Genomic DNA, 16,261 nt, shown 5'->3' with positions numbered 1-16,261 from the left:
CAAAATTAGATATGTAAGAAGGGGGAAATACAGTCACAGCTAATGTTACACAGGAATATTCCTACTGAAGAAAATGTTTCAATATATCCATTCAAATAACTTACCTTCCACATATTTTTCATCATTTTTCCAGCCAGAATTGCTCCCCATTGATGCCACTTGTGCCACCTCCTTCCGGGGCCTTTGTCCTTCCCCTCTGGTCCCCCGGCGAAGCCAAGAAGTGACACAAGCGCAGGGTGGCATGGCGTGGGTGCACGGTCTTGCTGCCCCGCACGTCCCAGCACAAACGGGAGCGGCTTTAGGAAGAAAAAGCTTTCTGTCTTTTTTTTTTTTTTTTTTTTTAAATAAATACCTGCCTTGGTAGCAAAAAACACCTTTATATATAAATACTCCTTTTTTCAAGTTTGCTATTCCATCTTAAAGAGATTTTTTTTTTTTATTTACATGTGGACTATTATTCTTTCTTCCAGACTACAGCAAACAGTGACTGGGCACAGCAGCACTTCCAATTCTCTTGAAAACTGAGACTTTGTATGAGGAAACATCCCCTTCAGATCAGAACACAGGCCGTCCACCCCCCGAAACTCAATCCCTCCCCATCCCAAGGCAATGAGCCCCTCAGTAAGAAACCCAAGTGCCTAGCTCCGAGATGCATCAGCCGCCATCATTCAGTGGTCACTAGGAGAAAGTACATGTAAACACGAGCCTTTTTGGTAAACACCGAGATTCTGCGAGAGTCTCCAAAGGAAAAACGTGTTTAATGAGGGCTGCTGCGTGAACTCAACATCCAGCGAGGAAGGGGCCGGGTTCAGCCCAGCTGCAAAGCCTGGTTTGATTCCTGCCGCTCGGATCTGGCCGAGGAACGCCACCACAGTGTTACTGATCCCCCGCTTCTGCCGCACCACGCATGGAGCACGTTCCCCAGCGCCGTCGCCTTCCTCTCCCGGCTGCAAGGGAAAACCAGCCGGTGTCAGCGCAGCCGCCCCGCAGAGCCGGGCAGGAGCCCGCCGGCGGCCTGCAGGCAGTGTGGGCATCCCACGTGCGGAGCACAGGGACAGAGAGAGGGAGAATTACGAGGAACTTGGAAACAGAAATGGGTTTCTAGCGCGGGGGATTTACCCTAGACCATAAAGCGATGCTCCTTGCCGTCGTGAGCCATGAGGATGACGTTCCGGTTGGAGGTCCAGATGAGCCGTGCCAGCCTGAGGGCGTTGTGGGAGCCTGGCGAGGCCGGCTGGACGGGGGGCACCTGGTAGGTTTTGATGCAGCGGAGCTGGGGCGCGGAGTTCAGCATGCCGATGCTCCCCAGGAGGGAGGTGTTCATCTGCAGAGACACCCAGGGGTGACCCACCCTGCCCGCGGGGCTTCTGGGGAGGGTCACCACCTGCGACAGGCACCCGGACCTCCTCCCAAACTTCAACATCCCTGTGATCCCCAGGACCAGCGCTGTCTCAAACTAGCTTAATTAAAATCTCGTTGGAGTTGGGCCAAGGAGCACTGTTTACTGAGAGGGTAGCTGAGCGTTTAGGTGGTGCACTGGGTGCTCTGGGTGGTGGTTAATAATCATGATACACAACTATGCACAGTGGAAGACCTGACGAACGCAGTGGGCATACCTTACCGTGCTCCTTGGGGGCAATTTATAAAGGCATGCTAAGCATAAGAGTACACATTCAGAATTTAAGGAAAAAATGCGAAATATTAATAAGATTATATTTACGCTAGAATATTATTTATCAAAATCATACAAACACTAGAGCCAAAGATATGCAGAATAAAGAGCAGTCGTCATGAACAAATAGAAAAAAACCCAAAGCAAGAGCTTTTTTATTGTCTGGTAGATCAAGAGGCCATTCAGAAGAGATCTGTTGAGTTACACTCTTTGGAAAGCAGGCCAATTATTGCTGATGCGTCTTGTCTAGCTCCATGTTTTTAAATACGAGATTCTCTGATCTAACCCACGGAGATACACAGAATCCTACACTTCCTGTAACACTGCTTTACTCTTGAAAACCTTTCCACCCTCACGCATCGCAACCCCAGGATTCCCACCAGCAGACGGCCGGGTGGCCGGCTCCATCCCTGAGAGGTGCCCCATGAAACCTTGGCAAATCCTGGGACATTTAAGGCGCGTTATTGCTGATGCCATGTCCTGAATTCTGATCAGTACAAAGTACAAGCCATTACTTTTTCCTGGCTCTTCTCGGCAGCAGAGCGATGTCAGAGAGTGTAAATCATGGCATCTCTAGCAGGGAGCATGCAAGCACCACTGACATTTTCACAATTTAAATCATCTTGAGTAATAACCCTTTTAAGATGACTAATGTTACTGATTTTCCTGCATTAATAATAGTGCCAAACAGAACACAGAAGGGAAAAATCACTAGTGCACGAGGTCACATTTTAAAACTAAATGTGTAGGTATATTTAACTCTTTATGTAAAAGCCACTTTAACGTGAACATTTATACACCTGGAAGAGCACAGCAGGTTACAATTTAAAACTCGTGCCTGACTTTTTTTCCCTGCCAATTCTAAAAGATCTGGTCTCATTGCTTTCCAGATTTTCCCTGAGCACTTAAATTGAATGAACGTAACTGATGGATGAAGATTCTTGCTGTTCTCATTTACTGTTTCAGAAAGCACACAATATAGTGATGGATAATAATTTAGTAATTTTTTATGGCACCTGTAGAACTACTGAATGACACAGAAAACCAGGGAAGTGTGTTAAAGAATATAACTTGTACTTATGGGCATACCGAGTTCTGTTTTATAGTCTGATTACTGTAAGACTCAATGATTTTGATAGAGCACATTGCTTGATCAGATCAGTCGCTTCCAAATAATGTATCTTGTAAGTCTAAAGGCATTTGCAGGAAGAAAAAAATCCTGCTTGGGAGATGTCGGCAGCAGCCTACAACTGACAAAAAACATTCCTGCCAACATGAGATTACAAAGAAAAAAGCCTGCTCATGTGTTAAAGAAAATAAACCTCTAGATACTTCACAAAATGGTGGCCTGTTTCTCAGTTTCTCCTTGTGTTTCAGACCCTCTTTATATTGTTTATATCTCAGCTTTCCTGCTTTCAGTATGATTAGGGAAACAGAAGACAGCTCCACACCGCGTGGCAGAGCCCAGCACCGAGGTCCCCGATGCCACCACCACACACGGGTTTGGCGCAGAGCCGGGCAGAGGGGCACGGGCACTGCGAGCGTTTGTCCTGACAGGTTTGCATCAAGCTCAAAAAAAATAAAAAGGAGACATAGAAGCTCACTCTGTTGGGATTGATGAGGTTGCAGGAGTTAGAGAAGAAAACTCTTGACAGGTAGAAAGGGGACAGGGCACCGGGGAGAAGCCGCTGCCCTGTGCAGAACTAGCTGGGGGTCTCCCACACAGCTCTACATTTCATCCAGTGGACATTTTAGGGGTCTGAAATTGAACTATTACAGCAGTGTCGTACTCAAACTTTAAACATCAGATATGAAAGTTTATCATTTGAGAACGTTCTTTGATTGCCCAGAAGTGACGTACTGATGTGTATGCAAACAGCCCCAGCCCTCACCCAGGGATAGCTGCAAGAAATGCTTAAATAGAAACACTGATAGGAAAAATCCTCTGTGACAGGGACACCGCTACTCAAAGCTGCCTTCACAAGCCTGAAGGGATGGTGAGGGAGGAGTTGCACAGCGGCGAGGCTCCGGGGACCGGGGCACCAAGCCCCAGTCCAACAGCCTGCCCTGCGCGCGGGTGCCTGAAGGCAGAGGAGCACACTCGCTGCGGGCGAGGTGGGAGGGCAGCGCGGCACCCGCCGCGGGTCGGGCTGGTGAACGACAAAACTCTGTGTGGAGGTTTCAGCTTCTGCCCTAACTTCTGGGACCTTCCCGTTCTCAGCATTTCCTTATGTGTTACGCCATTACTGACCTATGTTAAAAGAAAGTCCCAAACGCGAGTTCATTAACCGTGTGCGTGCAGACAGACGGTAACGCATCCTTACCTGCCAGAAGGAGAGGTGGCTGTCGGAATTGGAGTACGTGGCGAGGTACCGGCCGTCGGGAGCGAAAGCCACCGCAGTTATGGGTCCTTTATGGCCGTGGATAGTCTGACAAGAGGGGGAGAGAACAGGAACGCAGAAGATTCACTACCCGTCACCACGACGATGCTAAACAGACTTTTAAGCAAACACAAATGCATGAGTACATCAACTTCTAGAAACCTTTTTTGGAAGACTGAGGGACACCATTTCTGTCAGTAAAAATTAAATTCTATGTGGAAATACCTCTTCATTTTCACCTACATTTTCTGTTATTCTAGCACTCATTTTCTGACTGTCATTGTGTCAATCGGCAAATACCCTTGAGGAGCAAAGTAAAGCTCTTTTGCAGAGGTTGGCTCCCGACAGTCAGGGAGGACAGGGCGGTGGCACGTGCTGCTCCCACGCACCTGAAGGAATGGCACGAAATGTAGCTCCTGCCGTGTCACACACAGGGACTTGTGCCCAGCACAGAGAACGCCCTTTCCTCAGGGCACTGAAATGCCTTCAGACAATCCGAAACATGAAAGCACACCACTGAAATGTCTTATCAGGTGGGACTTAAGCACATGCTGCTCAGTATTAAATACCATGACAACTTCTTTTAAGTGTTCTAATAGCTGCTTAGCCAATAAAACGGAATTAATCATCATGTGAACACATTCCCTGCCAAATCCAGTTTTTAAACCAAAGTCATTTGTCAGGTATATGAACATAAATGTGTCTTTAACGGGAATTTTTAAAAAGATCTAATACTTACACTCCCCAAAGGAGGCTGTAAGTTGGATGTCTAGGAGCCTCCAGCTGGCTAGGCAGTGGGCAGGGAACAGTAAGAAGCACAAACCCACGCCCCGGCCTTTTCAGCAGTCTTTACAGAAATGTCCCCCCATTCAGAGCGCTGAACGTTTTCAGCTGGCTCCCTGGCACCAGCACAAGGCCGCTGAAAGGCCGGGAGCAGAGCTGGGCAGCAGGCAGGGCTGCACCCCTGGGTGCTGCAGCACCCGCTTCCCCACCGCCGGGGCACCACGGTGGTTGAAGTTACTGCACTCAGGCCACTGCTCTTTCTTCAGAGAGACTCTGCATAGAAACAGTAATGAGACGACCACAATCTCCCTTCCAATGGCACGGGAACATGATCACATTTTTGTAAAAACCTCCCGAAGAGGCAGACGACGGACTGCAGAATTACGTCCACCCGCAGCTGTACGGGCTCTTCCTTTACAGCTGCACCTCTGTGCGCACAGACAGCCGTTTCATTGAGAGTCCTCTCTACTCCAACAAACAACAGAAATATTTCCATTGCAATGTAAAGGATCTAGGTATGCTTACAGAGAACACATCCCCAACCCGGGGAGCGGAAATGTCCTGACAAAGCAGGCACAGATGCCCCCACTGCGCTGCGCCGCCCACCGACCGAGGGCATCCTTTATGCCCAACCTTGATTCAACTAGAAGCGTGCAATTAAAATCCTCTGGACTACTGCCATCATAAATGTAATTAAAAGTTCAAACCTTATATTGTAGATGACACGTAAGGGATTTTTTTCAGAAATAATACAACAACTGGAAGGTACCTAGTGTTTTCTCAGATTAGAGCTTGAACTATTATTTGAAACACGTACTTCTCATGGCAGTGCATCATAGATGCACAGACACGCACCACACATTTGTGATGCACACCTTTTGCCATCAAAAAATTTTCCAAGGCCAAGCAATGGACTCTTAGCTCTGGACAATCTTTGGCAGTATTTAACGTTACATACCCCGCTACCACCATTCCCCTACAGCACACCCTTCTGCGCAGCGTTACGACAGCGACGGGGTCCTTGCAGGCGAGGCAGCAGATGGACACTCCACCCCGGCTGTGCCGCCGGTCGCTTGCATCAGCTCAGCAAGTCGCACGTCCTTCTGCTCACACGCCACGCTTACAGCTGTGGTCTCACCAGTGTGAAATACTTTTTTACAATATCCAACAATATAAGCAGGTATGTCAGAAACATCATGAAAAATTACTCACTTATTCCACAGTCAGAGTCACTGTTAAGATCTTACTTACTCGTTACTTGAGGTTACCGTTTTAACAACTGCAAAACACGCGGATGCTTTACACAAGACAGACTAATTTGTGTTATGTCTTCCCTAATGCTTTGGAGATCTTAAAACGGGCAAACCCAGGTAGCTCAGGTACCCTCCCATCTTATACCCCAGCTGCACAAATCTGAGAGCCCCTCCCGCAGCTGGTACCCCTGCCCCAGCCAGCACGAGGGCCGGTTTCTCCCCCTCAGCAGAGGAAGGCCGGCTGCCCAGGCATCCGCCTCCCGCGAGCGCCGGGGCGGCTAGCAGGAGCCCACAAAGTATTTCTTCGAAAATACACAATAGCAGCTCTTTCTGCAGTAAGAGGCTCTGTGCCAACGTCACGTTGGCAGGGCTTAACTGCGTGAAAAAAGACTTTGTAACATTCGTTGCATAAAATTAGGCTGCGAAAAGAAAAGAAATGCTCCTGTACCTGTCACTGGGACATTAAAGGATAAGGACCTACTCAGAACGGTACACTGCATCTGAAGTTAGCCTTCTATATTAAGAACCCATTAATATATTCATTTCTTGTTTATCATGTAAAAGGTGAGTGAACTCCAGTAGGACCCCAAACCTCTCTCTTTAATGTAATCACCGCAGCTTAGGATGAAAGTTTGAAAGGGCAATTAATTTGATGATCCGATGTTTAGACCCATCAAACTCTTTAGCACTTAACAAGCAAGTAATACTTGTCAATAAAATATGTTTTGGTAATACAAAGGTAGAAAATCAATAGTACTAGCACACTTGTTGCTCTTTTTACTACTGAAAATGTGTTCCAATAAGTACAATCCTTAAGGGAATTAATCTGCTTTGTTATTTAAAAGAAGTGCTTCTCTAATTGATGCTAATCCTTTCAAGCCAAGATTTATTTTTTAGTGCACTATCTGAACATGTGCTTTGCAATGCTCATCTTGTGTTTCCGAGGCCAATGAGTAAGCGTAACAAAAACAAATTATTGCTGCTCATTCAAAATATTCTGCTTGCACCCGTACATTTGGTGCTTAGACTCCCCTGGCTGGCACTGTTTTGCTGCGGTGCTGAACGCTGCATTAATGGATTACAGCACTAATGCTTCAACAGAGAATGCACAGCAAACACTCGTTCCTTGGGATTGCTTTTAAGTTACTCTTCGCAGTTTTTCAGCTCCGAAGCAGTTATATTAGCACAATGAAAAGTATGCAAAAATCTGTGTGACGCTGGTTTGGAAACAGTCTTAATTCTGAATGGCAGAGATGGTGGGACAAAGTGCAGCTGTTTGCAGCTTCCCTCTGCCCAAGCAATTGTTTTTTAATGGGAGGATGCTCCTGGGAGACTGTTTGACTTCTGCACCTGCCACCGTCGTTGTCCTGTAACACATGATATACTGAAGCTATGACAACCTAATTCTAAGTCCAATATTTGGTCAACTCTACATTGAATTGCAATATTCTGTTAAAGGTGACATAAAAAATAAACACTGTATCACTGCAGCAATTTTATTTTCATAAATATACTGAAATGCATAATTTAAATTGACAAAGTAACTTATGTTCTGCTACAGAGACACACTAATATTTTACCACCTTTATTATTAGATATTTATATCCCCAATCTCTAGGGGTACCTTAACCAAAGCGAAACAAAAAATTCCCTTACTGAGAAAGCAGCATGCCTAATGCATCCCCAGCAGCACTGCCCTTCCAGTACCCACCACGTGAAAGACGTACAAAAGCAGAGGTTTGCCACAGCTAAGCAACACCCTTAAAACGATGTACCTGCTTTTAGCATGGAGCAGTAGGAAGATATCAGCTCCAACTTTTGCCAGGGATACAAATCACCTCTGGGCAAGGAATGGTTATTTGAAAATTAAGGAGCAGACGATTCTGCAACTCCTTCATGGATCAGTGAGGAGTCACTGGCAAGGATTTCATGGGCAATTTCAGCAGCCAAGCTGGGGTGATCTGCCACAGCAACCACCTAGAAGCGTTCTCCAGAAAGCAGGCATAAATGCAGCTTTATACAAGAACGTAAGTAAATCACAAAACTAAAGTTCATATCCTAAAGGCAAAGCTTAATAAAAGACAGTTAACAACTGAAATGTTAAGTTGAAAATCATCGGTGGTGATGGCACAACTGAAAAAAAAGTAACTCTCCCTCTACTTCCCCCCCCCCAACTAAATAAAAAATAATACACTTTTAGAATAGATCTTAATAAATAGAGCTAGGTCTGACAGATCAGTCATTCTTAGAAATTAGTCACAAAGAAAAACCAGGTTAGTAGTGCTTTACTGACATGCATATACCTCTCTGAGGTCCCCCGGCAGTGGCATGCACTGAGTGATTCCACATCACGCAAACAAAAGTTTTCTTTTTTTTTTTTTTTTTTTTAAAAAAAATTAAAAATTGGAAGTTGGATCTTAATGCTAACATAGGGTGCAAAACCCTGCAGAACATACATAGAGCCCAAACTGTGCAGAGGAATAAATATCGGCCTTTGAGATAACGATAAAAATGGCAGACCTACGAAGTGAATATATAAAAATAAATACTTACGATGACTTGCTGCAAAGGTAAACACAAACCCCGCAGTGCCTGCTCAGCTGCTCTCACTTCAGTCACACGGAGATTAACAGCACCTTCGCCAGGCTGCGATGTACTATGCCCAGGACCCATTTTTCTTTTTTCTTCCGAGATTGTGAATCTTATCTTTGTTTGCAGCAGCACTCCTTCCTGGGCTCCCACACATCGGTCTTCTTTTGCTATATGGTTCTTCACATCACACTTTCATGTGACAAATTTACTTATTTCAGAATATGTGCACTTAAGATCAGTACCTACTATGGAGGGGTACCAGGGACTTTCAACAGATGGTAGGAAGACACCATTTGCTATTGTGTTCCTGACCTTTCATTTCCAGCAGTAGTTGCTATAGCCGTGCCTCTCTAACATTAACCTGCAGTTGAAAGGTTTCTGGGATCCGCAGCCCTTGTTCTCCAGGAGATGACCAGCGCCGGCGTACTACAGCAAGCACGGAAACCAGCACGGACCCTGCCCACGGAGGTCATACAGGAGGAGTATTTAAACATAGCAGGCAAAATCTACTCACGCGCCCCCAACACAAGTAGGATTTATGTAACTTTTTACTATATTTTAATTCTGTTTTTATAGCAGTATGATGGATTCTGAATAATATGAAACTTAAAAGTCCTACGCTTAAAAGTCCTGAATAATGCAAAGTAAGTATAGTAAGCTTTGTGTTTAAAAAAAGAAGGAAAGAGTTGTTTACAGCTCTCCTCTCTGGATGAACCAGCCAAGCGAAGTCTTTCCCTCCAGATGTGCGCTGCCCCAGCCAAGGCCAGGCACCCCCCGGCCACCGCGCTGGCTGTGGGGAGGGGACAGGCAGGGAGCTGTTATTTTTTTATAAAAACAAAGTTATACAAAACTAAATGGCTTCATCTGAAGCGATATCTAAAATATGATCTCATTTTTCATACCAAAAGTAAATTCTTTCAAGATGGCCCTTCAGAGGTTTTTATGAACACTAAAAAATAAATCCCTACTTTCCAAGCAATTTAGTGGAAATATCTAAAATATTATTAACTTAAAACAGTTTCAGTATCTTTAATAATTTAATTCTACGTTACTTCCAGTAATACTAACAATTGCAGTAAAAATTTCAGGACAGTACTGAGAAAAAGAATATATCTGCATCGTTAAATTAATTTTCTTCCTGTCCCTCAACAATATCAAGATAAAGACAAAGCGCATGTATTTCATTTTTTAACTTAATAAAATACCTAACTTAATTTTTAACCTTACAGTAACACAATTTTGCATCAACCATTACAATTACTCAGTATTCAAATGTGCCGTGCATGATCTGACAGGCAGCATTCAATGGGAGCAGAAAGTGCCCTTGAACAGCCGAGTATAAAAATACATTTGTCACTGGAGTGGCAGGCCGGCTGTCAGTCAATATATGCCTCTCATTTGTTAGGAGGTTCTCCTGCTGTGAGTCCCTCATTACAATTTGCTTTTACTTCCTGGGCAAATGACAACCAGAAAATGAGGCAGCTTCTTTCTTGACCGAACTTAATCCAGAAAAAATTAGATGACAGCTGCAGCCACCCAAGTGTTACGGGATGGTTTGAAACCGTCCCCAAATCGTACGGCTCCAGCCCCAAACCACTTCATGACGCTGCACAGAGGAGCCGAGAACTGGCCTTCTCCTCCCCGAAACCATCGCTGTAATAAAAGCGTGCGCTTGGACCTCCAAAATCAGCCCAGCCTGCCTTTCAAACACCCCCACGTTTGCAAACATTTGATGTATGCTCTCTCTTCAGGAATGTACTTGTCAGTTCAAGATTTTCACGTGGACCATCAAAATCCATATGGTAATTAATTGCCCCCGAACATATAAATCAGCCACTGCATAATAACAGCAGTGAATTTTTCCTCTGTGGAACTAATGCTGCTGTACTTCATTTCAAGGTTCATAATACTGTAATGTAACCTCAGAATATCTGCATGAGGACGTGTTAGACAACTCAGTATTGTTATTGAAATCTGTATCTCCTTGACAATTACCATTTTAAAAGAGGTTTCAACAGCTCATAGGCTAAGCTTAATGCTTTAACTTCTAGGAAAATAATTTAAAATATGAATTCTGAGTATGATTAGGATATTCTTACCACTGAAAATGGAAGAAGAAAGTACTTAGTAGTTTTCCCAGGGTTTTTAATAGTATTTTGCGAGATATAAAAGAATTAATTTAAATCCCTACTCAAAGGGGTATAATAATAATTACAGTTTGTGTAAAAAAAGCCCAACAACTACAAATAGGAATCTAGACAAGAGTTCATATTGAACAGACACCAGGTCTCTGGATTTGCACACGCTCACTGCTGGGAAGCCCTGTAAAGCTTTAGATCTTGAACCACAAATCCCTCACGGGATCATTCAAGGTAGTGAGGGCGTTTGGGCTGATATCCCAGCGCCCGAGAGCACTTTACAGGGAGAAGAGACATTGAACGCTCCCCAGAAAATCCCAACATGGACCAGATTTACCATTTGGAACATGGGCTTCATCTAACCAACTATCAAAATGCAAATCATATTCTTAATGGGAAGAGCTGTATAAATCGTTAGAAAGACAAAATTAAACCACGATAAACGGCAGCAATCCAAGCAGCATGGTGTAAGGCTGATCAGAGGTTGCATCGCAGCGGAGCATGCGAGGAGGGAGGCAAGGGTAGGAGCGTGCTGGTCAGATGGAGAGCGAGAAACTTTTTTAAAAAATTAACCTAATGGGTCTCCAATTGTAAAGGCAACAAAGCGAGTTCATTTAGTGACTACCTGAAGGCCTTACGGAAAAACACTGCACTTTTTAACAGCTTTGGCAGAAGGCAGGCAGCCTGTGGAGGCTAGGGGTACCCCCAGCCCGGCACAAACCGCGCAGCAGCCCTGCCCCTGCGCCCCGCACAGCTCCGGCCACGGCAGGGCAAGTGCTCCGAGCAAAGCCCAGCCAACTCCGTTAGTCAGCCACGGGAGAACACGCAGCCCACGGACATGAACTGAGCAGAACGACGGATTCTGGCTATGTGATTCAGGCATGATTCGCGATTTTGAAAAGTAAGAGTAAAAATAAGCATTATTAAAACAGACTTCAGGAGCAGATAGGATAGGCGACGTTATTTTCCTAGCAAACACATAGGTTTCATACAACTCTCATCAGTGAACTGTACTGAAACAGCCAAGTTCATAGAACAGTCTTTTCTTAAACCTAAGAAACTTAGGTAGAGAAATAAATCGTCACCTAGATAACCCTGTACGGCTCACAGCACGAGAGTGATGAGAGAGAGAATGTGCTCTCTTACAGACACTATTTGTAAAAATCCCGTAATTTTCATTAAAAAGAAAAATCAGTCCCTATTGAAAGAAAAAGCTATTAAAAATTCTAACTAGACTAAGAATGAAACACTGCCCTACAGTGAGTTAACAGGAGATGGGAATATGTGAGGCATCCCCTCTTCCTATGTAGTTACTTACTGTTAGGGAGATACTGCTTAATAATAGGAGTTAAACCCACCAAAAATCTGCTTTTCACCTGCCTACATATGCTGACTTCTATTTGATAGTTGATAAGCGGAGTACGTAGCAGCTGGAGCACGAAGCATTTCCAACCTCTAAAACTTCTCCAGTGATGAGCTAGATGTGGTCGCAGCAATCTCAGTTTTTCTCCTTTCCTATTCAAGCAACCGTCACGAGATCTGCGGCCAGGCACAACGTTCCTGTAAGCTTCCCGCTCTTTCCAGTCAAAGTGCATTTTGCCAAGGTACCCTTTGGCTAAAATTCATTCTAAGCTGTGCCAGTATAGATGAAACTGGGAGAGCTCTGGGATTTTTGGCACAGCGAGAAGCACTCGTCCTCAAACAGTTCTGTTAAGATGCAGCTCTTCCCTTTCAGCTCCAGCTTTACTCACCCAAGTTTTAAAGAAAACTAGTTAGAACAATGTCAGAGTCATATTTGGAGCACCAGAGTATTTTTAACCTTTGACTTCAGAGCCTTCAATGCACTTGCAAAACACACAAATCCGTAATTCCCAAGTGACGAGACTTTAAAGGAAAGCGTTTCACAACTTCAACCGAGGAGGAAAAGCTAACGAGATCAGTGCCTCCCGCCAGGACGGTGGGGTTTGGGGACTTAATTATCCTTCTAGAAGTGTCTTCTGCCCTGCGGACTCTGGGAAAGCAACTCTGCTGTCATTTTTGAAGCCAGCCTTCTGATTCTCACTGCTCCTCACTCTAATTTTCTAATCAGCACCGGCTGTGTTTCCAGATCTTTAGCAGTTCCTGGGCAAACTGTCACCCGCTGCAGAACTCCCCGATGCTGCTTGTTCTTTACACAGTTACTACTCGCATCCTCTTCCAAGGGTCACAAGCATCAGCATCAAGATTATCAAAACAAGCGGAAACTTGGAAATCGCAGTCCTCAATTTTAAAATCTTTGGAAAACTTTTCTTACAAGTCTAAGTCTTTCTTACAAGCAGTTTGCATACGATGGTTTACACTTAAGTGATGCAATGTCATTGCATGTGAAAAACACAGCAGCTCTTTAATTTTTTTTTTTTTTTTTTTTTTTTTTTAAATCATTTATGCTTCTTTCAAGACCCACCTTACCTAACTGGGAACACTGCCTAGACCCCCATGTGCAAATATGCACATCCAGTGATCTCCACCAGGACACTGTGCCACCCTCTCGTCACCGCAAGCGGTGCTAGATGGGAACACCAGAACTGCAGTGTGTAATGACTGTCCTCCTTGTCATTACATCCCAGTTTACAGCGAAAAAAGTCCTTCACCTAACGAGAGTTTCACTTTTCTACCATCAAACAAGCAGATATTTTTATATTATGCAGATCATGGACATTAGCATATTCCACAATATTTTGCAATTAAAACATCACTAAACAACGGTTGGGGTGGGTGGAGAGGAAGAGGGTGAAGTGCTCTGGGCCTTGCATTCAAAATGCATCCGGATGTTCAGAAACCCTGTGAACAGTATCAGGGCCACTTAATTCACACAACTGCTCTAAATTTTACGAAAATTCATTCATGATAATAGTAATAATACCTGGAGCATTATATGCCGTTGTACAGCTATAAAATCTTAAAACAAATTAGTGATCAATAATTACTCAAAAATTGACAAAGTATAAGAGACGGTATGTTCACAATTTTTTCTGGTTATGAGTTATTAAATATGTTAGGGATAGAGATTCTCCTTGCTTGGTGTTGTTCCAAATCCTTCCGAAATGTAGTTTGATATCTGGATTAAAAGCTTTAGTTTCATCACAGATCTTCTAAGTCCCTCTCTATCCACAGCTGAAAAGCCATTTTGCAGCGCTCGCAGCAACGCTGGGGCTGAATCACAAGCAGGTGTCCCGATGCCTCCAGGAGAAAGGCAGTCCTCTCCTTTGGATTCAGCAGGTCCCACCGAGCCCCTGCTCCATCGGGATTCCAGCCCTTCCCCGTGCCCAGACACCTATAGGTCTCGCACTTATGGATGCGAGAAGCAAAGCTGAAAGCAGTCGGGCACAAAGCCCGAATTCAGGACCGTGTTTTTCCCTAACAGAGAACAAAGCCCCGAAAGCAAAAATGCATTCACAAAGGTCATGTCTAGATTGGAGAAATAGGTCAGTTAAAAAAAACGCGCTAGCAACATGATTTTAAACAGTTCTGTACATCTACAGAGAGAGTCGTGTTTAAATATGTGCTTGTTGGCCATGGGCAAGCCTAAAGGGAGAAACCCAGATTTTGACCATTGCCATTTAATGCATACCAGTGCTCTATTTATACTTAAAATATGGAATATAAATTAAATGTCATTTTGCAAGTTATGAATTGTGAGTTAGCATTAGACTTAAATTTTGTTTTTAAAAGGTATTTGCATACACTCGTTTCAGCTTTTCTTTAGAGGAAGTGATAGTCCTTCAGGAAAAAGCACAACAGTTCTTACACACAGAGGTGACTGACAATTTATCCGGCTAAACACTGCCAAATCTGCATGGGGTAACCTAGGGATTCTCTCTTTAACAAAAATAGCATTTCTGAGAAATTACTGCATATGAAAGTTATAAGAACAATGTAAAAAAATCCTTATCCCCCTTCCCAGCTGGATGGTTCCCTGGACAGCTCCAGAAAACTGCTTTAGCAGCGCCTGAAGAAGAAAGCTTTTTATAGAGGGGAAAACCAAGAGCGAGGACACTTTCTGTGTAGGAAGGAGTGTCTGAATAGGAAGTAACAGCTAAATTAGATATAATTTTAGATACATGGAAACTCGATTTTCTTTACAGAGCTCAGTACAAAATCTGCGTACCTACTTTTCTGTCACTGCTCCTAGGGACACTACTAACTCAGTGCTGTAATAAAGCTGCAACTCAGCAGGGGGCTTTGGGCCTCCGAGGCTGGTCAGTAAGTTGAACATCTTTTTACAGTCTACTTGACTTTTGTACGCTGAAGCACTTAAAAAAAAAACCCTTTAGTGGAATGGATTACACCGTCAGCTGAGGCATAAGAGTTAAGCAGAAAGCTGTAGTTGAATCATTTTTTTATTTAATTTTTACTAACTTTGATTATTCTAGAGCAGTCCTGATTTCTGGTTTTGGGCTCACAGTCCTCACTTGGCGTCTACCCCTGCCTTCCCACTTCCAACGAGATGTTCCTGTATCTGTGAAAGCGGTATGCCCGCAAAGGCAGAATAGGCAAGCTCCTTTAAACCAGTCTCCAAATCACCTAGACAAAAGTACAGAAAGAGAAAAAACTGTCTTTTAGCAAACTAGCGTTGCTGATCAGCATGACCTGAAGAGCCAATTTAGTGCTTCCCGAGGCCTCATTACTTAGCCTACTGAGGCTGGGAAGTTGGAGTGGAGTTACGGTATGAATTCACAGTACACTCGCTAGGCTGTACATGAGGACTCTCAGTTTGCATTTGTTACTTGTAGCTTAATGCATGTATTTATACGTGCAAAGTAGATTTATCTGCAATGCACAGAGGCAGATTTGGTGCAGATCAACAATATCCAAGTAGACAGTTAATGCAGAGGAGTTAGAGTGCTGTAAATTTGAACCTTGGCTAAATCCCCACCAGCCTCCCCTGTAGAAGCGTATCGGCACAGTTTACTTTCAGGAAATATACTGCTGAATTACCACCAGCTTACCAACTGGGCATAATTAAACACTGTTTTTAAAAGGCATTTGAGAAACTTGAAAAAAGTGGCTATTTTGTTACTGCATCCCTAATGTAGCTGGGATTTGCTGTTGATAGGATAAGACCATTCCTTGTTACAACGAAAATGAGTAAAATCCCTCAACTGTATTATTGGGCATGTTTAGAAAATCGGGGTAAAGCTACTGCAGCCTATAGGGAAAACGGGTCTGTCACACACGATAGCATGATGCCTTCCTTCTGCTGTGAGGCTATCTTGCACTGGAAATACAACGTAAGAAGGACTAAAGAGGAGGCCTGCATCTCTATCAATGAGGACATGAAAATGTAAGCACGGCTAAGTCCTGGTGCAGCCGAAGCATGTCCCCTGCAATTCCTGCCCCACTTGCCAGCAATGCACTTATTACCACCTTGTATTACGTTACTATGGATTTTCTCTTGTGAAC

At 44.1% G+C, this 16,261-nt stretch overlaps 1 protein-coding gene across 2 annotated transcripts in view; it reads right to left on the bottom strand.

Annotated features, from left to right (window-relative positions):
- Positions 1–1,120: 1,120 nt before the first annotated feature.
- WDR7 (WD repeat domain 7) overlaps positions 1,121–16,261 on the bottom strand; it is a 132,393-nt gene continuing 117,252 nt past the window's right edge. For both annotated transcript variants that reach the window (XM_009588221.1, XM_009588222.1), the window contains 2 exons: positions 3,997–4,101; positions 1,121–1,324 (listed from right to left, as the gene is read on the bottom strand). In XM_009588221.1, coding sequence (XP_009586516.1) covers positions 1,121–1,324; positions 3,997–4,101 — 309 coding nt within the window. The remainder of the gene's footprint in view (positions 1,325–3,996; positions 4,102–16,261) is intronic.

This window comes from Fulmarus glacialis, unplaced genomic scaffold, assembly GCF_000690835.1.
Source record: "Fulmarus glacialis isolate BGI_N327 unplaced genomic scaffold, ASM69083v1 scaffold5952, whole genome shotgun sequence".
NCBI classification, from domain to species: domain Eukaryota; kingdom Metazoa; phylum Chordata; class Aves; order Procellariiformes; family Procellariidae; genus Fulmarus; species Fulmarus glacialis.
The sequence above is the reverse complement of the archived record's forward strand: the minus strand, read 5'-3'. Positions and strand labels throughout refer to the sequence as shown.